Source organism: Topomyia yanbarensis, chromosome 2 (assembly GCF_030247195.1).
Source record: "Topomyia yanbarensis strain Yona2022 chromosome 2, ASM3024719v1, whole genome shotgun sequence".
Taxonomy (NCBI): domain Eukaryota; kingdom Metazoa; phylum Arthropoda; class Insecta; order Diptera; family Culicidae; genus Topomyia; species Topomyia yanbarensis.
The window spans coordinates 107,364,972-107,388,648 of record NC_080671.1 but is presented as its reverse complement, the minus strand read 5'-3'; the positions used below and the strand labels follow the sequence as shown (position 1 = coordinate 107,388,648).

The window sequence follows — 23,677 nt, the reverse complement described above, 5'->3', positions numbered from 1 at the left end:
CAAAGCAATCCAACGGTAAACTTCTTTTTAATGATTTTTCTGCTGGTTATTATTCAATTTGGTATTTGGTATTCACAGAACAAAGTTACATTTGTAGTGAAATCATTCCGGCTTTTTGGACTCATAGATTTATACAACGAAATGCGAAGTTCTATAAATTCTACACTCCCACAACTCCCTCAACCTCGGCATGGCCATTCCGGCACCGGTTCCGGATGGAATCAAATAATTTGATGCCAAACTGGATTATAAAGCCAGCGCATTACCCTCTGTACCATTGAAAAAATGCACAGTATCTAAAAAAAACAGTGCAGACAGAAAGCGAGGATTTTCGGCAATGTTTCTAGTGAGAGTATTTTTCAAAACTTTGTCGAAAATACGACTTCATTTCTTTAGGTTCGCCAAATATGATTCATATCAAGATTTGAACCAAAAAATCATATTCTATGAAGCTAGCTGCATGGATTGGATTGGAGCCATGGATTAAACTGCATACAAATGATTTGTGAAAAATCTTGTAGTATTTTCTGCTACTTGTACTATTTGTACTGAGAAGTTTGCCCGTTTTTGTCTATTAATGAGTTATTTGAGAGCAAAGTAAGCCGTTTTTCAAAAAAAAAAAACGAATACGTGAATATCTCAAAAACTGTTCAACATATTAAGTTGCTTTGTTCAACAAACTTTTGTATTTCATTAATTGTGACAGTTTTGTCGAACATTTTGAACTTCTAAAACACCACGAAAAAAAGTTATAACGAAAAAAAAAAATTCGGTGTGGTCTCAAATAAGTCTCTATATATCAAAGTTTGTTAATCCTCAAAAAGGCACGGGTCTCAGAGGCCCGGCGGGTTGCAATCCTTTTGTTTTAATGAATTTGTAATTAGGAATAATAATGATTAAGCTTGAGAGGTGGCAGCAGTACTATGACGAGCACCTCAACGGTGAAGCAGCAGAGGACGAAGGCGGTATGGCAAACGGATCTTGGAGCACGCGCAGAAGACGATAAGCTGCCGGCCCCTGATCTCCAAGAAGTCAAGGAGGAGATCGGTCGGCTGAAAAATAACAAAGCTGCCGGCGTAGATCAACTACCCAGCGACTTAATATTCAAATACGGCGGTGAAACACTGTCTAGAGCGCTGCACTGGATAATCGCCAAAATTTGGGAGGAGACTTTTCTGGAGGAGTGGATGGAGTGTGTCGTTTGCCCAATCTACAAAAAAGGGTGACAATTTGGATTGCTACAACTACCGCGCGATCACACTACTTAGCGCCGCCTACAAGGTCCTCTCCCAAACTCTTTGCCGTCAATTGTCATAATTTGCAAGGGAGTTCGTGGGCACCACAAAGCGGGATTCATGGGTTCCCGCGCCACCACGGACCAAATATTTGCGATTCGGCAGGTTCTGCAGAAGTGCCGCGAATACAACGTGCCCACACATAATTTGTTCATCGATTTCAAATCGGCATATGACACAATCGATCGAGATCAGCTATGGTAGATAATGCAAGAGTACGATTTTTTTCGGACAGGCTAACACGATTAGTCAAAGCGACGATGGATCGGGTGATGTGCGTTGTTCGAGCATCAGGGACACTCTCGAGTCTCTTTGAATCTCGAAGACGGTTACGACAAGGTGATGGTCTATCGTGCCTGCTGTTCAACGTTGCGTTAGAAGGCGTAATAAGGAGAACGGGGATAGACACGAGTAGCATGATCTTTAGGAAGTCCGTCCAGCTTCTTGGCTTCGCCGATGGCATTGACATAATGGCACGGAACTTTGAGGCGATGTCGGAAACGTACATCAGACTGAAGACTGAAGGATTAGACTTGCCGTTAACGTTTCGAAAGCAAAATACATGAAAGGAAGAGGTTCTAGAGACGACAATGTGAACCTTCGATCTCGAGTTGGGGTTGACGGTAACGAAATCGAGATGATCGACGAACTCGTGTATTTGGGCTCACTGGTAACCGCCGACAATGATACCAGCAGAGAAATTCAGAGATGGATCTTGGCGGAAAATCGTGCCTACTTTGGACTCCGGAGGACGCTCCGGTCGAACAAAATTCGCCACCGCACGAAGTTTATTGTCTACAAGACGCTAATTAGACCAGTGGTCCTCTACGGCCACGAGACCTGGATTATGCTCGTGGAGGACCAACGCGCCATTGGAGTTTTCGAACGAAAGGTGTTTCGTACCATCTATGGTGGCGTGCAGATGGAAGACGGAACGTGGCGCAGCCAAATGAACCATGAGTTGCATCAGCTGCTGAAAGAACCATCCATCGCGCATAACGCAAAAATAGAACGTTTGCGGTGTGCTGTACACGTCGTAAGAATGTCGGATGACGACCCGGTAAAGATGGTTCTTGCGGGCGACCCTACAGGAACAAGAAGACAGGGCGCACAGCGAGCACGGTGGATCGACCAGATAGAGGACGACCTGCGGACCCTTGCGAGGCTGGCGACAGGCAGCAATGGATCGAGTGGGGTAGAGACGGCTTCTGCACACAGCAAGAGACAACAAGGCTCTAGCCTGAACGGTAAGGTAAGGTAATGATTAAGCTTTCAATTCCATTCCTTATAAAACGACAAAAAAGGTTTGTAATTTCAGCGATGAGACGGCGCTGGTGGTTGAGTGGTAAGTATGACCGCCACCCATCCCAGTTGGTCTGGGCTCAATTCCAGCCGAGGTCGTTGAGATTTTTCTGAGGTGAAGAAACCTGTAGTTACGTCTTCCTTCGGAAGGGATGTAAAGCCGTTGGTCCCTGGTTCTTCAGTTGATACGTCGATATCTTGACCGGATAGTGGAGTCACCTCTCTGGTGAAGAATTGCATCCCTCTATACTTACTAACAAATATCCTCCTCCCGTGATACTTGTGGAGTGCGCAGTAGTATATACGGCCTCTAGCAAAAGCAAGTATCGAACTAACTTCGCTTGCCTTACCTACCGCGATCTACATTTGGCCCTGGTATTGATCAGTAAACACTTTAGAATTGCCAGGAGTTGCACAAAGATGTTTCGCTACACCCAAGCATAATTGTCGACTGATTCCCTGTGCAACTTCAGCTAGTCCAGATCGATTACGGAGTAGCAACCAGAAGTAGTTGCACAAGCTCAAGCTCAAGCAAGCTCACTAGGGCTTGCGTTTATAAGGGTTAATGATACGATATTACCATCTTCGGCAAAGTTTCTAGCAGAGGAATTTACTGCAACTTTGTAAAATACACCAACTCGCTATCTCGAATTATACGAGAAATAAATTTTACATCATTCCATTAATCAACCAAAAAATTTACTTAAAAGGAAAGGACGTCCTATTATCATGAAGTCTTCCGAAGGCAGTACATTGCTTTAATTAACCCTTTCAAAGTTATTCAAAACGTCTTTCGCGTTTAAAGCCACGAATATTAACACCTATTTAACCAAAAATACCTTGACACTACGATTCATTTCCAGAACTTTTACCTTCTATTGTAACAGAGTTCGTAACATATATGGCTGGTGCCAATGACACTGAAAATCCTTCCTGGGCATGGCTAGACTACGAGACCAGAAACTTACCCACTTTTCCGCCACATTATTGTCCGAGCGTTGCGAAATGTTGGGATCATTCCTACGAGAAATATTGTTAACGTACAAAAAAACTATTTCGTAAAATTTACGGATATCGCGACCAAGCTTTTGATTTTCAAAATGGCGTCAATCATCAATTCCCGGTTTTGCTGACCACCCGCTGCTCTCGGAATAGTTTTCCAGTGCCTAAGATTGGTTAAATTCATGTAAAGGATCAATGGAAAATGGTCATATGTAGGCCAATTCAAAAAATTCTATCAACATTTATTTGTTTCTTCAAAATTTGTCCGTCACTCCACTTGGATGTAGGATATTCTCCACGGTGTTTTTTGAATAATTCTGGAACCAGTCAACGGATTTGAATGCTGGACTAAATTCCAGATCTGTTAAAGCCAGTTCCACCGAAACCGGTCAAAAATTGACGATATGAGAGAAAAATTAAAATAAAGTTTTCAGAAAAAGTATAAACTGGTACTGTAAAGGTTAAGCAATCCACCACTATAACCTAACGATGAAAGACCAAAATCTATTCCTTGTAGAGCGATTGTCCCTCCGTCTATTTAGTGTAAAACTGTTATCACGGAAATATTAAAATAAACATTCGAGCAAAAGCCAATGTACCAACTTTTTTCGTGCCCTCACTCGGTCTTCGACGAACCAATGAAAACTGAACAAAAAGAGGGCGTACAGGCGTGGGGATTTTTCAGAGCGAAGCTAGTTCTCGGTGTCGCATCTCATTAATCACGTTCATATACGAAGAATTCTGTGCTCGACAAGCTTTCATTCTGAAATCGTCGTTGTACTCGAAAAGTACCATAGTGCATACAGTTCTGAAGCGCTAAAAAATTTAACCCCTAACATAATGGAAAATCTCGCCGTTGATTCGAAGAATGCGGACAGTAAAAAGGCAAAATCTGTGTGTCTGGAAACTGCTCAACTATTGCTAAACACCATTAATCACATCTTCATCGGCTTTGTGTTCATATATACCGCTTGGATCTGCTGGAAAAACGGATTCGAGAAAGTTTTCACATGGCATGTGATTCTCTGTGTTTTCGGTGTATGTTTCTCAGACAAATTTCGCTACCCATTTGTGTACTGAAACCTCCGTTTATATCCACACAGTTCCACGTGCTGATGGCTGAGGCAATTTTGCTCTTCTACTCCAGAAACAGCTGGTCCCAGGTCTTGCGACAACCAGAGCGTCGTACCGCCCACTGGGTGCTACAAGTGATCGGTAGTGTCTGCATTGTGGTTGGAATAGCGCTGGAGTTCTACTGGCGCGACATCAACAACAAACCACACTTCCACGAGACCCACTCAATCCTCGGGCTAGTTGCGCTGATTCTACTGATTGTAAGCATGAGCAACGGTATCGGTGCTCTGTATGCCACAGAACTGCGGAAAAGAGTTAAACCAATTTATCTAAAGTTCGGTCACAACTTGATTGGTCTAGCATGTTTCGTCATCGGCATGGCGTCGCTGATGTTTGGCTACAAGAAACGGATTTTCAAGGAGAACTCGTCACCGGAAATTTTGACAGCGATACAAATTTTTACAATTCTAGTGATATTTCTTAGTGTGTTCGGTGCGCTGAAAACTATCGTTACGCAAATAAAAGCCATCATTCGGTAGTGAACTTCATGAATAGTTTTGTTTGAGATGGTTTCTTATCTAAGCTGTGTTCTGTTTCCTGTGTAATCCTGTGTATCGTTATCAGCTTTTGGTTTATTCGATTGAAATATAGCAAACGAATTATCACTTTATCACAGATTGAAAATGGTGTGCAGTGAATCGGCCGTACGCCAGAGGCATGAAGTATGTTCGAAGAACAAATAATTCGCTAAGGTGTCGATCTCCACGTTGCAGGAAGATATACACACTTCAAAGTAAAGTTACTGACCATTAAAGCATAAGCGTCTCATATTGAAAAACAGCAAGCCAAAAAAACGCTGTTCAGGATTTACATTTTTATTGAGCCTTATAGACTTAAAGGCCTATTTACACCCTCGGTGAAAATGAATGTGAACTCGATGCGAACCAAATTGTTTTTTTTTCCAATATCTCACTTATTAGTGCATAGAAATTGATGAAAATTGAACTAAACGATAGTTCATTAATATACTTAGCGAATCCATGCACAATTATTCGATATAATTGAACCAATGTAATAATATTCGTATTCCCCGATCATTTTCAATATTCCACGGTGAAATATGTTCGCAGTGGATATTTCACTTGTTCACCGGGAGTGCAAACGCGACGATGGGCGGAATTGATGCGGAGTGGTGAATATAAATGTCATCGCTGTTCACGGTGAACGTTCACCTTCGAATACCAAATTGCATTCTGACAAACTGTAAACTGCCAGTTGAGCGTGAAATCGATGTTCGCTGATGAAACTGTTCACGACGTCCTCCACCGTGAATAATGGAAGGTATTCAACACATGTTCACGTTCATTTTCACCACTCCGCATCAATTCCGTCCATCGGCCCGTTTACACTCCTGAACAAGTGAAATATCCACTGCGAACATATTTCATAGTGGAATATTTAAAATGATTGGGGAAAACGAATATTATTACATTGGTTCAATTATATCGAATAATTGTGCATGGATTCGCTAAGTATATTAATTAACTATCGTTTAGTTCAATTTTCATCAATTTCTATGCACCAATAAGTGAGATATTGGAAAAATCAATTTGGTTCGCATCGAGTTCACGTTCATTTTCACCGAGGGTGTAAATAGGCCTTTATCCAGCTGCGTTGATATTGTGGCATTTTGACGTTTGAATTGGGAGGCAAACAAATCGTTTGCGCCGCGAATTGGGAGGAAAACAAACCGCTTCTGGGCTCAAGAGGAGGTCACTAGTATACAAATGCGAGATCTCAGTAAGCGTATTTTAAACGTCAGATATCTTAATGGACGGGACAACCATGTTATGGTATTTTTTTAATATTTTCTAAGCAATGCTGGTAATGTTATTTGTGCATTGCGATACAGTGGTGATACAGAATACCAGGTTCGTAGCCAGGATTTTGCGAAGTGGGCGGGAGTCTAGAATTGTTCAAATCTCGACAAACATATGATTACGGCCTAAAAGCCAACTGTCAAAATTCACTTTGAATGGAAATTCCAGACAAACCGTTACTAATCGAACACAGTTCACAACAGTTTATGGGAGAGAAAACTTTTCTCTTTCATTTACTACCAACATCTGTGATTGGCGTGTAACGGTTTGTCCGGGATTTCCATTCAAAGTGGATTTTGACAGTTGGCTTTTAGGCCGTAATCATATGTTTGTCGAGAAATGATGTGAAATTTGACATCTTTGACATTTGTCACAATATGAGAGGGGGGGGGGGGCTTCGAGAATTCAAAAAAAAATTGCTATGCCCCAGTATATAATTCGGCCTTCTTTTTATATATTTCCATGATGTAAAAAATAAAAACGATAAAACGTTTATGATTATCCAACACATCTCGTGCGAGCGGCTTGCGATTGCGTGTGGATACCTGTTTACTAGACGGGGAAATATTTTTCATAACCAACAGCGTCTTGGTGGTCGTTCATATCTATCTCGTGCACTTCCGTGTCATCATCGTGGTTACTGCCATGTTCATGTTCGTGAACATCTGATTTCATCCTTGTTTCATCCCCTTACAAGTCACGTGTGTGGACTTCCTGAACGATGGTGCTAGCTGTTAATTTGGAGATACTTGACGCATCAGGCATTGCATTTATCGCTCATATGAGTAAATGCGCCCGGATAGTTTACTACTGCGACAATAAAAACTCACATTTTCACACGAAAAGTTATTGGCACTCACACAACTTCTCCGGATAAATACAACGTGTTATTTCTCCGGATAAATAAAACAGCCGGAGAATGAGTGAATAAGTTTATCATTTTTATGCCTTTATTCCAAAACACGAAAAAACAAGTCTATCATATTTCTTTGCCGCTTTTCTTTGTAATTAAGTGCATTTTTTAAAGTTTTTATTGATTTCCACGAAATTAAAATTTTATCACCTTCTCCGGTGAGAAGAAAAAAGTCAAATAAATTTTCTTACTATGTTGCGTTTCGGCTTCGCCTCATCAGAAACCGACACTAACTTATTGTCGGAATAGATTAGCGCCGGCTTAAAAAAAAATCATTCTCATGCTATTGGTGGAGACGGAGAATTTTGCGACTCATCTTATCTCGGAAAAGTTGGATATCGGATAAGCTTCTTCTCGCGTGAGTGAGAGAGAATTACAATGCCTGAGCACCTGTCAATATTACCTGAACAGCAGACAAATTTGGCAGTTGCTTGTGGTTCAGGTGATGGTATAGGGGACTTTGAATATGCAAAGATGTAGTGTGTGTAGTGAAACTATCGCATTATGTTTAGTACGTGCAGAGTCAGGTAGGAGATTCTCACCACAAAACACTATTTGAAATACGGGGAATTATTTCGTCTTATGCGAAAAAGCCGTATTTGTCTGGAGCACCACTTCTTGCTTCTGCGACTCACTGATCTCGACAGATCACCACCGCAAGAATGAAAGTAACAGTTTTTTTGTCACACAATATGAGAGGAACTGTTTTTGTCACTCTCAGCATACTGAGTAGGTATCGTGACCAGTGTCTTTGATGGTTGGAAATAGTAATCTTCCTCAATATTCTCTCATTAATTCGTTCAAAACCAAACAAGATAAAATTTCGTTAAGAGTCACCGAAAACATGTTTTTTTCTTAAATGTGTTTGAAAAATTCGGAGGGAGCTTTACCCCCTAGCGGACCCCCCCCCCCCTCTCCCCTCCCTCTGGCTAAGATCCTGGTTATAGCACTTTTATGCCAAATATTTCTTTACAGTAGCGTTAGTGGTGTGCATTAGACTGCCCAGAAAAATAATGAATTTTTGAAAACTCAATCGGCCCACCCCTGAGTCGATTCCTAGTCCCACCAGGAGTACTTGCTCTAAATTTGAAGCAAATCGGGCAAGTCTAGCTACCGGACCAACGTGCTTGAAGTTTGTATGGGATTTTTCGACAATTTACATGGAGAAAACCCTCTTGCTCACATTTTCGCCGCTAGGTGGCACTGTATACATCAGATTATCACCAAAAGTGAAACTTAAGAAGATAATTTTATTATCTACAACTTTGTTGAAGACTGCAAAGCGATCCGACTCCAATAGGAAAAGTTATTAAACTTTTAACGAAGTGATGTTTGAGTCAGTTTTGCATGGGGCCTAGCAGTGCATGATAGTGTATCAGTAGGTTCTAACAAACTAAACATTTTTGTGGATTAATGGTTAGATTTAGCTGAATAGTATGTTCGGAAGAATTGCAGTACATACTACGAGTTATGTTTTGGTTAGAAAATTTTAGTTCAATCTGTGACCGCATAGATGGCGCCAACACTAACTTTTCAACGGAGAGAGATAGAATATCGAGATGTTTGGAAGAATTACTGCAATATTCTTGTTCTACAACTTTGTAGAAGACACCTAATTTCTATCTCTCTTCATTGAAAAGTTAGTGTTGGCGCCATCTATGCGGTCAGATCTGGAACTACAATTTTCTAACCAAAACATAACTCGTATTATGTACTGCAATTCTTCCGAACATACTATTCAGCTAAATCTAACCATTATTCCATAAAAATGTTTAGTTTGTTAGAACCTAGTACTGATACACTTCCATGCACTTCTAGGCCCCATGCAAAACTGACTCAAACATCACTTCGTTAAGAGTTTAATAACTTTTCCTATTGGAGTCGGATCGCTTTAGAGTCTTCAACAATATTGTAGATAATAAAATTATCTTCTTAAGTTTCACTTTTGGTGATAATCTGATGTATACAGTGCCACCTAGCGGCGAAAATGTGAGCAAGAGGGTTTTCTCCATGTAAATTGTCGAAAAATCCCATACAAACTTCAAGCACGTTGGTCCGGTAGCTAGACTTGTTCGATTTGGCTCAAATTTGGAGCAGACACTCCTGGTGGGACTAGGAATCGACTGAGGGGTGGGCCGATGGGGGTCATTTTTTTCTGTCACTCTAGTGTGCATATCTCCGCAGCCGATGAACCAATTTATGGATTTTAAAACAGTTCTTTCTTATTCAAAAACAAAATTTTCAATGAAAGTGTTTGCAAATAGAGAATAATTACGGGATTTGGTCTGATTTCTTTAAAAAATGGATTAGCTTTGGTTTCATAAATTAGGATGATTTGTAGAGATATCATCCTTAACGCAATGTATTATACTAGATTTGTAAAATAAATTTTATAAGGGCGTACGTAACGCGTTTAGGGGGGAGGGGGTACGAGAAGTTGTGACATATGTGGGAGGGGGAGTTGGCTAGACCGTTACGCAACATGTTTTTACTGAACAAAAAAAATTTCGAAGAATTTGTTACGTAATAGGGGAGGGGGGATAGAGAAAGTTGTGACAATTTGTTACATGAGGGGAGAGGGAGTCAATTTTGGGAAACTTTCGCGTTACCTAATTTATGAATGGTCCCTTAATATGAATTATACATTCAATTTTGCATTCCAGGATATTTAAATTTATATGAAGAGAAGTACAGAACGCCGCATCTATCCAATATCCTACACATCCAAAACTCGTTCAAGGATGCAGTATTTTTATTTTGCCGTAAGGCATAGAAAACACACATATAAGCTGGAACAAACTTTCCCGAAAAACCTGTGTAAACATTTAAATAAAAATATGTTGAAAATCACCATCGCATACAGGTTCGCATGCGTGAGTCACCATTGTATCCAAGTTCGCACACAAGTCCCGTATAGCGATTGCTGGCCGATCGAAGCGCCAACCAGTGTGGCAAGTTGCTACTTGCTGTTGTCATTTCAAAGCGACAGTTTTATTTCTTACACAAGTTGAAAATTTTACTTGTTTGTCAGTTCTCAGTGCTTAAGGTTGGACAGATAATGGGCAACAAACGAAAAAAGCAATTTTCTTCCACACGGTGCTTTAGATCTTCATAAAAATCAATCAGCTTTTGTACTGCTAATTGATTTTTATAAAGATCTGACACACTATGTGGAAGAAAACTACTTTTTTCGCTTTCGATTTTTGCCCATTCTCTGTTCAACTTTAAGACCAAGCAATCGGATACTCGCTCGTAACAGGAAATCGATAGTAAACTTCACCCATCGCTGCGTAGTTCTCAATTGGGTCAATAAGCTATGTATAGTTTTCCATTTCATTCGATAAATTTAAGGTCCAATATACATAATATAACATTATTTCAAAAAAATGTCGTTGTAATACGTAAAAACGATATTTTTGTTTTTTAAAATAAATCTTGTGTAAACTTGGCAACAATACATACACTGAAAAAAATCCAAAGGTTAATTCTATTTGCTTCAAACCGCTTAAAATTCATATGAAGAAGAAATGCTATTGTTATCACGCGCACACATACCTTCTATGTGTCAACTGTATAAACTATGTATGCACACACATAGGTTATATGTGCATATTGTTATAGAATGGGGTTTTATGTGCCTAATAGTTATGAAATGTGAATATAAGATTAATATTTCTTGTAAATACACACATTAGGTTTATGTGCCAGCAAATAGTGTCTATATGCCTCCGTTAATTGCAAAAATCTATGTGTAAAATCAATAGGCATAACGTTTACTTTTTTCTGAGTGTAGGAAAACTGCGGTTGTTTACATTATCAAGACAACACCCAAAATGAAAAAAAAACTACATTCAATTGGATGGTGTTTATGTCAAATAAAAATAACCCTGCGGGAAAACCGGGACAACATGTATTAATTTTTTCTGACACTGCTTCATTTGTCGATATGTCAAATGCTTCTGATAGTGTCAAATCGAGACTGTCAGCATATTTCGACACAGATCTTTCAATAGGGCCAAAGTCGCAATGTACTCAAATGGAGAAAAATCAGTTTCAATATACGGCGATGCTTTTCTAAATGTAGTTTTTATTGTAGGTATAAATTACTTTATGACCATGTTTTTCCGGAAGCATCTTTGGTTAAACCTTATGACAATATAACAAAGAATTTAATTCCTATGTGCTTTTAGTGGGTAGAAACTAAAAAAATGCTTACGCCCAATTTGCATCCCAGTCGTGATTTCGCCCTTCAGCAACCACCATTTGCGGAAGGGCTAAACAGTGTACATAATTTTCAGAAGGGCGCGGTAAAAGGGCTAAACTGACTCTGTCTTGCTGGGTAGGGCTGGGTAAATGGGCGAGCTTGACAGTATACTTTTTAATAGGGCTCAGCAAATGGGCGCATAGAAACCCAATGTAAATGATAGGGCGCGTGCATCTTTTCTTCGAATTTCATGAAAATATCGAAATATTCGAATGTTTATGTGCAACAACTATCGAGTAGACATGATCCTAGTAGATATTGCTTATCATTTATATAATAGAACCGCCGTTTAAAGAATAATTTTGTGAATAATAACCGTACGCCCGGTTCTGTCAAAAAATGTAAGTTTAGCCTTTATATTCCATATGAGAAGAAGGGCCTAAGTCGAAATCTCGAAGAAAATGCATGTTTCGCCGTTTTGTTTTCTTTAATTATAAATCGAACTAAAAACCATTTTAACTAATTTTCACCTCAATCTTGTAGTATTTTTGTCGCATAATGTCATAATAGCGAAAACGCAGTTTGTTTACATTTGCGATTTAAGCCCTAATGAAAGATCTATGTCGATTTCTTTATTTTAAATTTTAATATAATTTTCAAGTTTCCTGAGTTGGAAAAAAAACATTGTTTCAATCGCGATATAATAAAAAAGATTTTTTCTCATTTAATGATCCCATTATCCGCTTAATTTTGATTTTGATGCTGATACAACTGTGCCGGGAACGGATTCGATATACTGTCGTGATTCGCTGGTTGGTCACTTTTTAACTGGACCGCTTTTTAGTTGGACATCCGCTAGTTGGACCATTGTCCAACTAAAAAGCATCTGAATGTGAAAAGTTCGTGTCAAATTCACTTTGACAATCAAACTGACATTAATTAGAGATGTAAGCAGATGCATTTTACGGTCCAACTCTCGAATCAAATTCGTTAGTTGGACTGAGGTTGAGGCCCAACCAGCAAATCACGATTGTATCACTTGATCGCACACTACCCTGGAGCAGCTAAATCATGTCATCCAAGGTAATCAAAGATGCTTTGCATTGAATTGATCCCATTCCATCGAAATGTTCTGCAACGAATTCCAATTTTGAAAAGTAACTCCAGTGGCTGCGTTCAGGATATCGTTTTAATCGTAATCCTGATTATGAGAATTTAGATTATCCAAGGTTAATCCAAGAAAAATCATTCAAAAGAAGTTGATATCAAATGATTCAATGCTGTTTAGTCCATCAAATCGTCAAATTTTCATAGAAACAAGCCATTTTTTTTCTTTTTCTTATGTATTCCCGAAATCCTGGGAAATGTTTTATTTATTTCCCGAATCCCGGTAAGCCGAAAACCGTCGGGAAATTGAAGCTCTAGTCATACGATAGCACAACAGCAACGCTATGGTCAAAACTGATTTATTGCACGTGATTCAACGAAAAAAAGTTTCTTTGTTAAAGGCTTACTTTTTATTTATTTTGAGGACTTTATTACAAACATGTTATTTTTTTATATCGTTAAAATATATTCGTTCATTTGGGGGATATTACCGCACAAAAAATGTGTCCAGTGATCTCAATAGCTTTTCTACAACTAATCACAACAGTAAGTGTAATAGAACTCCGTCTTGAGGATATATACCGTATTCGTTTTCATAGTCAGTGTCGTGTTTCCGACAGTGGTAGTGCGCGAGGGTATGGGTAGTGAACGTACTTTCGCTAGCGTCATCCGAAAATAGTCGGTTTTATGCGAAAACAACGTGAAGTGATTTTACTTGTTTTAGTGTTGTTGCTCCCTATTGGAGATGCGGGTGATACTAAATATTTGAATTCAACGCACATTTTTCTCGTAATAATAGCACAGACTAACAGACATAACACTCGAAAACAATGCTTCGCCCGCTTCAACGGTCATTTTAAATATATTTGTAGTTGGGACTGTGGCCACATTTGGCCTCTGACATATGAACAAGCAGATGGGGGATAGACCACTAGGGAAAAATTGTTCCCAAACCTGAGGGGTAACCCATCAGCAAATGAGTGCTTGAGACTGTGAATAAAAGGTGAAGCTAGTGTTCTGGGAAAATTGCCGGATCGATGTTTTTGTGAAAATTACCTCATAATGTTATGTCTGTTAGTCTGTTGTTGTGTAAAATTATTGGTCGGGGGACAATAAATTTATTTATTGAATTCAATAAAATTTACTTATTGTTTCAATTAAAAAAGTTACTCATCCATTTTTTAATAAATATTTTATTCAAATTATAACAAAATTACTGAAATTAAAAATGTTTTTATTGAAAACAGAAATTTATTGTTACTGGAATAAAGAAATATTTTCATACCAATAAGTTTGTTGTTTGAAGTAATAAAAAATAAATGATAGGATTCAATAACACATATTTTTGGTTTAACTATGCTTAACTTTTCTGCGTGGGCTCGATTCACGAATAAGTGCACACTTAATTTTAATTACTGGTTACAGTAAAATTTTGCTGAGGTATTGAACAGCAAACCGTTCGGTAATCAATTCAGTAAAACAATTTGGTACCGAACTCTCCGCAATCCGTTCTATCCAAACGTCAAAAAACACTGGTCAGTCAGCAGTTTCCTCTGAAAATGGCGACTTGACAGATGATTTGCTGTACCCGTTTTGTAAGTTTTTGACGAGGTTCGGTAACGTTGGTACAATTTTGCCGAACAACCAGTCAGTATTTTACTGGATAATGTTTATGTACCGAAAAAAAAACAGAAGAGCTGATAAATTCAGTGAAAAATATTGCGAGTTTCAGTAAATTATTCGAAAAATTACTGAAAATCGCTAAAAATGAAAACTATTCCGCAAATTTTTAAACAATTTGCTGACAGCTCCTTAAAAATATCACTTTACTGAGCAAGTCGTCAAAAGAAATTACTGAATAAGTTTGGGCTGGGTTAGTGTGTGTGGGTGCTTGTCTGAGTGGAACCTAAACAGGTAGGCAGGCCGTAATGTGCAACACTTTGGTGCCTCTCAAAAGGCTAATTGTAGTGCCGGCCTGTAGGAAAACATTGTATTCACGCAGGTTTGCGAGAGCCTTTATATTTTATTGTTTCAGGCTTAACACAAATATATATTGCAATAAAAACTGGATTCTAACCGCACTGCACTCGACTGGTCTGTCTATGAAAGTACCATTTCTATCATGAAATACATGCGTTTTTTTTTGTTTCCCGGGCCCCGTGGTGGTGGAGGAACGCTATTTGGGAAGCTGAGCTGCAGGCAACCGGGCATATGCGAACGCCTAAAAAAAATTTGTGTCTAACTAGTGCTAATTTGAGTACTAGTTTAGATACATCGTCTAACTAGATACCCAGATGGTGCTAGTTACTGACGAGATGAATTCGAAACACAAAAAAGCAAAACTTAATTTAGGTTAAACTAGATGCTGGCGATCCGTAGGCTATAGAAACGTTATTCAACACTGAAAAAAATCCAAACGTTAATTCTATTTGCTTCAAACCACTTAAAATCCATATGAAGAAGAAATGCTAATGTTATCACGTACACACATACCTTCTATGTGTCAACTCTATGAACTATGTATGCGCACACATAAGTTATATGTGAGTATTGTTATAGAATCGGGATTTATGTGCCTTATAGTTATGAAATATGAATGTAAGATTAATATGACTTAAATACACACATAAGGTTTATATGCCAGAAAATAGTGTCTATCTACCTCCACTAATTGCAGAAATCTATGTGTAAAATCAATAGGCATAACGTTTACATTTTTTTGAGTGTAGGCTATCCGCCGTAACTTGCCGTTTACTGTAAAAGTAGTGTGGGTAGCAGATCTGTATACCCGACTGAAGCGCGAAGCAGCACGAGTAGGACTGAAGATAAATGTGTCTAAGACGAAGTACATGCTGGCTGGCGGAACCGATCGCGATAGGGAACGCTTAGGCAGTAGTATTACGATCGACAGCGACGAGTTCGAGGTGGTTGACGAGTGCATCTATCTAGGCTCATTCGTGACTGCGGACAACAAAACCAGCCGGGAGATCAGAAGGCGTATTATCTCTGGAAGTCGTGCATACTAGTTGCCAGTTCATGAGCTGAATCATAGGTGTCGCATGACTAATTTTGGCTTTGCCGCAAATCGCCAATGGTGAGCTAAGTATTCGGAAAGTAGCTCAAGCTGGAAGGGTACGGTGGGCGGGGCATGTTGTGAGGATGCCGGACAACAACAGTCATCGGAAGAGAAAACTTTCTCTTTCATTTGCTATAAACGGCTGTGCTGGACGATTAACGGTTTGTCCGGAATTTCCCCCCAAGGTGAATTTTGACAGTTGGCTTTTGAGCCATAATTATATGCTTGTCGAGAAATGAAGACATTTCTCGACAAACATATGATTACGGCGTAAAGGCCAACTCAAAGTTCACTTTGAATGAAAATTTCGGACAAACGGTGACGATCGTCAATCACATATGTTGATAGCAATGAGAGAAATTTTTTTTTTGAACTGTATTCGGTCAGTAATGGTTTGTCCGGAATTTCCCTTTAAAGAGAATTTTGACAGTTGGCTTTTACGTCGTAATCATATGTTTTTCCAGATTTTTTTTATTAAATCTGGACATTTGAAAATTAATTGTATCACTTCAACCAACGTAGCTTCAACCCTGTCCTGATTTTGACCCGAGCTCTCGGATTATAGCCACAGTGTATACCACAGTCACAGTTGAGTATAATCTGTCAAATGGGATTGTGCACTGTGGTCTTCACAATAAAAGTGAATCCAGAGATGCCAGATTTGCAGACAAGTCTGCAAATTCGCAGACTTTTAATTTATGCTGCAGATTTTTTGGATAACGCAGATATTTGCAGATTTTCTAGTTTGGTTGCAGATATTTGCAGATTTTTAAGTTTTGTTGCAGATATTTGCAGATTTTTGAATATAAAGTCTTTTGGTTACACTAGCTTTCCTGACATTTTTTGTTCTTCCCAGACTTTTAAAATTATTATTGCAGACATTTGAAAAAAGTACCTGGCATCTCTGAGTGAATCGCTCGGACACGAAATTTTTCTGCTAGTAAAATAAAACTAGCCGAATTCTGTTTTATTGCTAACTAAATACAGTAGAAAGAACAGAAATTTCATTTTTAAACTATTAGCAAGTTCAAACATTCAAAATGGTAAGTATTTTGTTAATTTTCCAAGCGCTGAGCGCGTCTGTTACCGGGAAGCTTGGCATCATTCTAAACGTTTTGTAGAGGTTAAGACCATTGCAAAATGGCAATCAATTCACAGATTTGTAAACTAAAGCTGACGTTCTACAAAGCATATTATGAAGAATCGAATAAATACAGAATACGTTAGGAAACGTTTCCCTGCTAACTATTGCAAATTTTTCAGACGATCGGCAAGAACAACAAAATGATCCAGCTCCTGAACTACCGGGTGCGGATCGTACTGCAAGATTCCCGCACCTTTATCGGTACGTTCAAAGCATTTGACAAACACATGAATCTGATCCTCGGAGACTGCGAAGAGTTCCGTAAAATCAAGCCGAAAAACACTAAACTGCCGGAGAGAGAAGAGAAGCGCGTTCTTGGATTTGTGCTCCTGCGGGGTGGTAACATCGTTTCGTTGACCGTCGAAGGTCCACCTCCGCCGGAGGAAGGTCTTCCCCGTGTTCCAATTCCGGGAGGTGCCCCTGGACCTGGAATGGGTCGCGTTGCTGGTCGAGGAATGCCTGCAAACATGGGCGGAGTTCCGCCCGGGCTGCAAGGTCCGGTACGTGGCGTTGGAGGGCCTTCCCAGCAACATATGGCTCCCGTTGGTCGTGGAGGGCAGGTTTCTGCTCCACCGCAGATGCGTCCAATGATGCCCGGGGGACCACCACCCGGTATGATGCCTGGTCCGGGTGGCATGAATCCTATGGCCGGGATGGCCCGTGGTGCTCCGCCACCAATGCGAGGGCCGCCGCCCGGTATGATGCGTGGTGGTCCTCCACCAAGGCCATACTGAGCGGGGTTTCAACCTACTTTTTACATTAGTATTAAGAATTAAATGGATTGTAATGCAGTTTTCAGGCGTTACCATAACTTATCCAATTAAATGGCTACACTTTATACACTTGTTTTTTTATGCTGATTTGATGTGAAATGTTCTTATCCATAGTGAAATAGTTCCCCAAGAAAACATTCGAACAGTTTTTCGTAAAAAATTAAGCTGCATTCACAGTAAGAATGTCGTTAAATGTCTTTGGAGCAACTTTTGAGACTGGGCTCAAACTTGAGGATTTAGCTTATCAAGTATTTTATAGCATTGAAATTCGATACCAATTTATCATTGCGAATACTTAATTATTTACATATTCACAGGGCGAGATCATTCCTTTTTAGTTTTCTTTATATTTGGAATATGGCGATTGTCTACTCCCAAGGTTTTTTTTCTCTAGTATCAGATTTGTGACAAATAATGTTCTGTTCGTTTCATTTATTGCGAACTTGTAAAATTGCATCTAGCTCCGTTCTTTCAGAACAACGCTTACACGTCCTACCAACACAAGCCAAACCTTAAATCAACCTACGGCTTACTATACCGATAGCGCATCTTGTCCGGCGGTTCGCAGTACTCCTTCACTATCAGCTTGCAGAGGAACACGTGGAACACAATGATGATGACGCAAATTGAAACCCAGAAAAGCGTCGGCAACCCTCCTAGCGAGTGACCATGTTTGTGCAGTGCGATCACGTGATGTTCGTGAGCGGGCGCTTCCATCACTTCCTTCACATGGATCGCGTGGCGGAGATCTTCCATGTGTGCCTTGTCCGATGTTATGTACAGAATCGAAGTTAACGGCTCGGTTACCTTCACGGGAAATATGGTTCTGATCGGCCCTAGTTGGATTGGAGTATCCAAACAACCAGCATCGCAGGCATAATAGTTACGATCGGAACGATCCAATGCAACGAATAGAGCCGCTTTATTATCGTCCCGCACGGTAATGGAAACGTTCACGTGAGTCATGTTGCCGTAGTTCAACCGGCGGAAGTCGTAGTCCCGATGGAGATACTTTGGATGTATATTTAGCTCCAAATGCTGGTTACTGAAACGAAATCCACCGAAGCTGAGAACCATCGCTTGAACAATTCCACTGGCGCCAGCCTTGAGCAGATTGTGACATCCTTGTTTTTCCAAAGTCAACATCCAGGAGGCCACCACAGCATTTAGTTCTTCCAGGTTGCCCATCTTCTTCCATAGATTTTCGGCCTGTAAGGTGTGATAGCTGTCGTAACAACCTTCGGCGTATGTCAGCGCCTTCGCAATATCCATTTTCTTCTGAGCGCTGCTAAAATTCTCATACTCAAAAGCTCTGGCATGAGAAATTACTGCGTACATCGTTGCATTGATGTCGTTCCCGTTCAACGTATTTTCCGCCTTCGAAGTACTAATATGGAATCCAGTCTCCCACAAGCTGTTCCAAACTTTGATATGGTCCCGCTTAAACGCATAGTAGGCATTATGCTCACCATGTTCCGCTGCCTGCAGCGCCTTGTTCATTGCATCAATTGCCAGCTGCTCCGTCAAATCCTTCTGGGCCGGGTATTTTTCCTTTGCTATCGGTTCCGAATAGTCTATGGCTAACAGTAGCTCCAACTTTGTCGTGCCTCGTTTTTTCAGCGTTAAAATACGCGGCATTTTACGAGCTACAATAGACACAACTTGGACACGTTTGTCGCTGTTCCCGCTGGCCGCAACATCAACAAGACCAGTAATGACCTGATAATCCAAAATCGTTGAACCGTGCTGGAGTCTAAAAAAATATGGTATAATATTCCCTTCACAATATCAATCACTCACTAACTTACTTAATGCTCTTGGTAAGTGCCGTGGGCCAATCGGAAATCCTCGGAACAGTCAATTCCACATCCATCAATTGATTCTTTGTATTCGTGATCTGTATCTCCTGCACCAACACTGACGGCATCGTCCGATGGGCATAATACTGATAGGACGCAAAGTAACCTTCCGAGAAACACTGAAATCGGTGCACGATTCCACTCAAATATTCTACAACGGTGGCCTCCCGATGAGTTTCAAAGCCGGCACCAGTAGCAACGCTCACAATCGGATGATAGTTAACCGGTTGTTGCAAGGCACGTCCGCGAAATACGTTCAAATTTGCGTCCTGTTGAATTTCCAGCCCGAAGAAACCATTGCCCACATACGGAATTGCGTCATGTTCGTGTGGGAAAGCTGGCTGATGTCGAATGTTTACATTGAATTCCAAGTTTTGCAGGTAGAAGGGCGTTAGCCGGTCGTCCATACAACGTATGGTGTGATCTGCTCAGACATAGAAATAACTATAAGCGTGTTGGGTTACCTTGAAAAGATACAAAAATTATCACCTTTGGCTGGTTCGCTACGTCCAAATAGCCATCGCAGGAAGGATGGTCCGATATACAAGAGAAAAACAGCCACGAAAAAGAGCAACAGGAAAAGTTTTCGATACGATAGGTTTCCGTCGAACGTTCGTTTCAAGCGACGAGTAAACTCACTGGTATCAAATTTGATATTCATGTCTGAACGTTAACTGGTGAACCTTTCACAGGATTGGTAAAAATTGTAAGCAATATTTCATGTTTTTCTGCTAAAAATTTGCGACATTTTTTCACTTCGATTTTGTTCTTCTTTCTATTCTTGTTCTTTTTATCATTGAAGACGTCAAAAAATTTAAACCAAAACAAACCCTGTGACTGCTGTTACTTCTTTCGCCGGATTGTTGTGTCGATAAAGAAGAAGTCACACAAAAAAAATTCGACAAACATATGATTAGAGCTCAAAAGCCAACTGTCAAAATTTACTTCGGGGGAGAATTCCGGAGAACCGTTAATCGGTCAGGGAAGCCGTTGATAGCAAACAAAAGAGAAAAGTTTTCTCGTTTATTGGCTGTTATGCACCGTGCTTGGATAATAACGGTTCGTCCAGAATTTTCTCTCAAAGTAAATTTTCACCTTTGGCGTTTGAGCCCTAATCATGTGTTTGTCGAGAAATCATTCTAAATACACTGATAAAATAAAGTAACCATTATGCGTAGAAAACAACTCATTTTCAAAAAAAGTGTAAAAATCTATTGGCGATTCTACGTTGAAACCGCTCGCAGATAGCGCTGGAAGGAAAGTGTTGCTGATTTTATTCTGTTCTGTCATAGTGCATATATTTTCTGTAAACATTGGTAAAAAATGACTTTTAAACACCAAATTACCGATCAATTTGTTGATAATTGTTTATGAAAATGGAGGAAAATCATCATTTTATCAGATGATGAGTAAACATCTTGCGAAAAGAGTGTAAAACATAGTGGTTTCTAATATTATTCACAGAGCTATATGCGCGCTGTTTCGAAATGTAATTTGTTGAGCACCGTAGCCGCCGCAACAGCATTTCCCGTTCGTCCTAAGTTAAGCTAAACCTTCATGAGTTGGTGTAAATTCATGAAACTCTCCAGATCACGCGAGGAAAGAATACATCCGGCTAATAGGAAAGTGTCAGCTTTGTATCATGCACAGCCGATCCTTCTCTCCGATAGTCTTCACTGAATCTCCTACGTAGTTCAAAATATAAAGGAGTTTGACATTGGTGCTGATTGGGTCTCGGTTTCGAGTTGGAACTTTATTTATGGAACGATTTTTTATAACCACAATAATACCCCGATTACATTTCGAAGAAATGTATGAGTGAAATAGTTGCAAATGGCTGTAATTTCAGAATAATTGCAAATAAAACTAAATTTCTTACTCGTTTCATTCATATTTTGGCAGTGGTAAGCTTTTTCCGAGAAGATAATGAAGATTTTGTTGTAAGCTACGACTCACTTACGGGTGAAAAAAAGCAAACTGTATCACTTTGCCAGTTCATGAGCTGAATCATAGGTGTCGCATGACTAATTTTGGCTTTGCCGTAAATCGCCAATAGGGGCAGTTGTGATGCATTTTGAAAAATAAAGGAAATTAGTTGCATTTCATTCCATTAAATTACAAATTCAGAATGTATTTTGCATTGCGTGTAAGACGTCAAAGTCCTGCAAGAAACGTAGCTCAAAATCAAATAAGCGAAGTGGATCAACGTAGGACGTACACACTTTTCTGCAAGGGAGTGCAAAGTTGATGCAAAAATTGTTATTCAATGCATCTTTTTGAATTTGATGCAAATTTGTTATACATTATTAGAGTAATCTACTCTTAGGGAAAAACCCACTTAATGTGTAAAGAGTTTGTACTCATTAATAAGTACAGACTTTATGTCAACCTGAAGACGTTTAATTCATTATTTTTCGCGGAACAGCTACAAAAATGCGTAAAAAACCTATTCATGAATATCGTCCCAGAATGATAAATATTGAAAATAGAATTATTTCTGAATTTAGAAATAAATACAAAACATCCATTTCACATTATTTCCATCTCATAGAACTATACGAAACTCGATATAGATGCTCTAAAACCACAAAAATACATAAAACCCTGGTTAGAATATCGTTGTTGGCTTCCAAAGCAGTCAAAATTGCGGAACTGACTAATATTTGTAACATCCTCAGTAGTATAAACCGCCGTTGTTTTCGAATCATTGTCGAAATGTTCCGAATGCGCCACGGTTACGAGCCGATAATTTGCAAGTTCCGCTACGATCAATAATTTGCAGGTTAACTCTTTTGAAATTTTCCTAAAGGATTTTTTACTCATTATTAGGATCCATATACCCATTGGTATTACCCCTTCGAGTGATTGTGAAATGGATAGAAAGTACCCATTGTTAGAAACAAAACAGAACCCATTTTTTGACAGCTCGAATAACTTCCGAAAATGGGCAATTTGAATAATAAAATGGGTAAATTTTTTTTACCGTGAATATTATGGCCCATTTACATTTACACCTTCGGTGAAAATGAACGTGAAATTGATGAGCACCAAATAATGTTTTCAAATATCTCTCTTATTAGCGCATAGAAATTAATGAAAATGAATCTACATTAATAAACTTAGCGAATCCATGCACGATTATTAAATATGATTAAATCAATGTAATAATATTCATATTCCCCAATCATTTTAAATATTTCATTAGGGCGTTTAGGTCTCTACTCGCGAGAGCTAAAATTTAGCCCTTTTTGTGTATAAATTGTAAAATATCTACTCAATGTATTTTGAATCTTTTTGTTATTTTTGAAGATACATGTTTTGACTTTTCAATTTTACTTTTGAAGTCGAAAAAAAATCTCTCGCGACTATCACGCTCATTCAAAACTACTCAAAATTTGAGTTCGGAGCACTCAATTTCAAAAGTAATAGCAATATGTCAAAAAATGAGTTTTAATTTGAGTAGAACTAACTCATTTCTTGAGTAATCATAAAATCTTCAAAGTTCTGAGTGAAAAAATACTCTCAAAAAAGTTTGCGGAATTAGGTGTTGATTTAAATTTTAAAAAGAGCCTGAAGTTAAAGCCGATGATCGTTCATAAAATTAGAATGTAAGTTTCATTGAGTTTTGCTTGCTTTCAAATCTTACTTCCAGTTGCGTTTTTGTAGTTTCGGCAATTTATACAAGATGCCGATCGGCATGAAATAGATGTAGAGAACGACCCTTGGATTAAGTTCCCGAACATCGCAAACACCTGGACAACGGTCTGGAGGATCAGGTAAATGATATTTGAAATGCCAATGAATGTCTTTGTACTTTTATTAAAAATGCGGAATGACTATTTTCTGTATTTCCCTCTTGAGTAAAATGTACTCAAATTTGACATTGTTATCCCAAAATCAAAACTGAGTAAACGAGGAAAACTCAATTTTTGACTATGTGCACTTTTAATGAAATTGAGTGGCTGGCTACTCAAATTTGAGTTTTTATGGATGAGCGTGTTGAAACTTTATTAATGACATTTTCTGAACAATTGAAGAAAAAATTATT

The 23,677-nt window shown here is 39.2% G+C and overlaps 3 protein-coding genes across 3 annotated transcripts; 2 read left to right on the top strand and 1 right to left on the bottom strand.

Moving 5' to 3' along the window:
• The first annotated feature begins 4,296 nt into the window (after positions 1-4,296).
• Positions 4,297-5,212, top strand: LOC131679150 (transmembrane reductase CYB561D2-like). The gene is made up of 2 exons (XM_058959779.1): positions 4,297-4,637; positions 4,703-5,212. Exons 1-2 carry the CDS (start codon positions 4,440-4,442, stop codon positions 5,210-5,212), a joined length of 708 nt encoding a protein of 235 aa, XP_058815762.1. The 5' UTR covers positions 4,297-4,439.
• An 11,543-nt stretch (positions 5,213-16,755) lies between these two features.
• LOC131679152 (small nuclear ribonucleoprotein-associated protein B-like) lies at positions 16,756-17,835 on the top strand. Its single transcript, XM_058959782.1, has 2 exons — positions 16,756-16,896; positions 17,117-17,835. Exons 1-2 carry the CDS (start codon positions 16,894-16,896, stop codon positions 17,729-17,731), a joined length of 618 nt encoding a protein of 205 aa, XP_058815765.1. The 5' UTR covers positions 16,756-16,893; the 3' UTR covers positions 17,732-17,835.
• A 352-nt stretch (positions 17,836-18,187) lies between these two features.
• Positions 18,188-20,432, bottom strand: LOC131679145 (uncharacterized protein KIAA2013 homolog). The gene is made up of 3 exons (XM_058959774.1): positions 20,119-20,432; positions 19,579-20,053; positions 18,188-19,523 (listed from the first exon to the last, which is right to left on the bottom strand). The coding sequence occupies exons 1-3, from the start codon at positions 20,288-20,290 to the stop codon at positions 18,293-18,295; spliced, it is 1,878 nt and encodes a 625-aa protein (XP_058815757.1). The 5' UTR covers positions 20,291-20,432; the 3' UTR covers positions 18,188-18,292.
• Positions 20,433-23,677: the final 3,245 nt, after the last annotated feature.

Coding starts and splice junctions, on each gene's coding strand:
- LOC131679145 (XM_058959774.1), bottom strand. CDS start 20,290: ATGAATATCAAATTTGATACCAGTGAGTTTACTCGTCGCTTGAAACGA. Junction 20,054..20,118: donor ACGTAGCGAACCAGCCAAAG/GTGATAATTTTT, acceptor ATGTCTGAGCAG/ATCACACCATACGTTGTATG. Junction 19,524..19,578: donor GCACTTACCAAGAGCATTAA/GTAAGTTAGTGA, acceptor ATATTTTTTTAG/ACTCCAGCACGGTTCAACGA.
- LOC131679150 (XM_058959779.1), top strand. CDS start 4,440: ATGGAAAATCTCGCCGTTGATTCGAAGAATGCGGACAGTAAAAAGGCA. Junction 4,638..4,702: donor TGATTCTCTGTGTTTTCGGT/GTATGTTTCTCA, acceptor ATATCCACACAG/TTCCACGTGCTGATGGCTGA.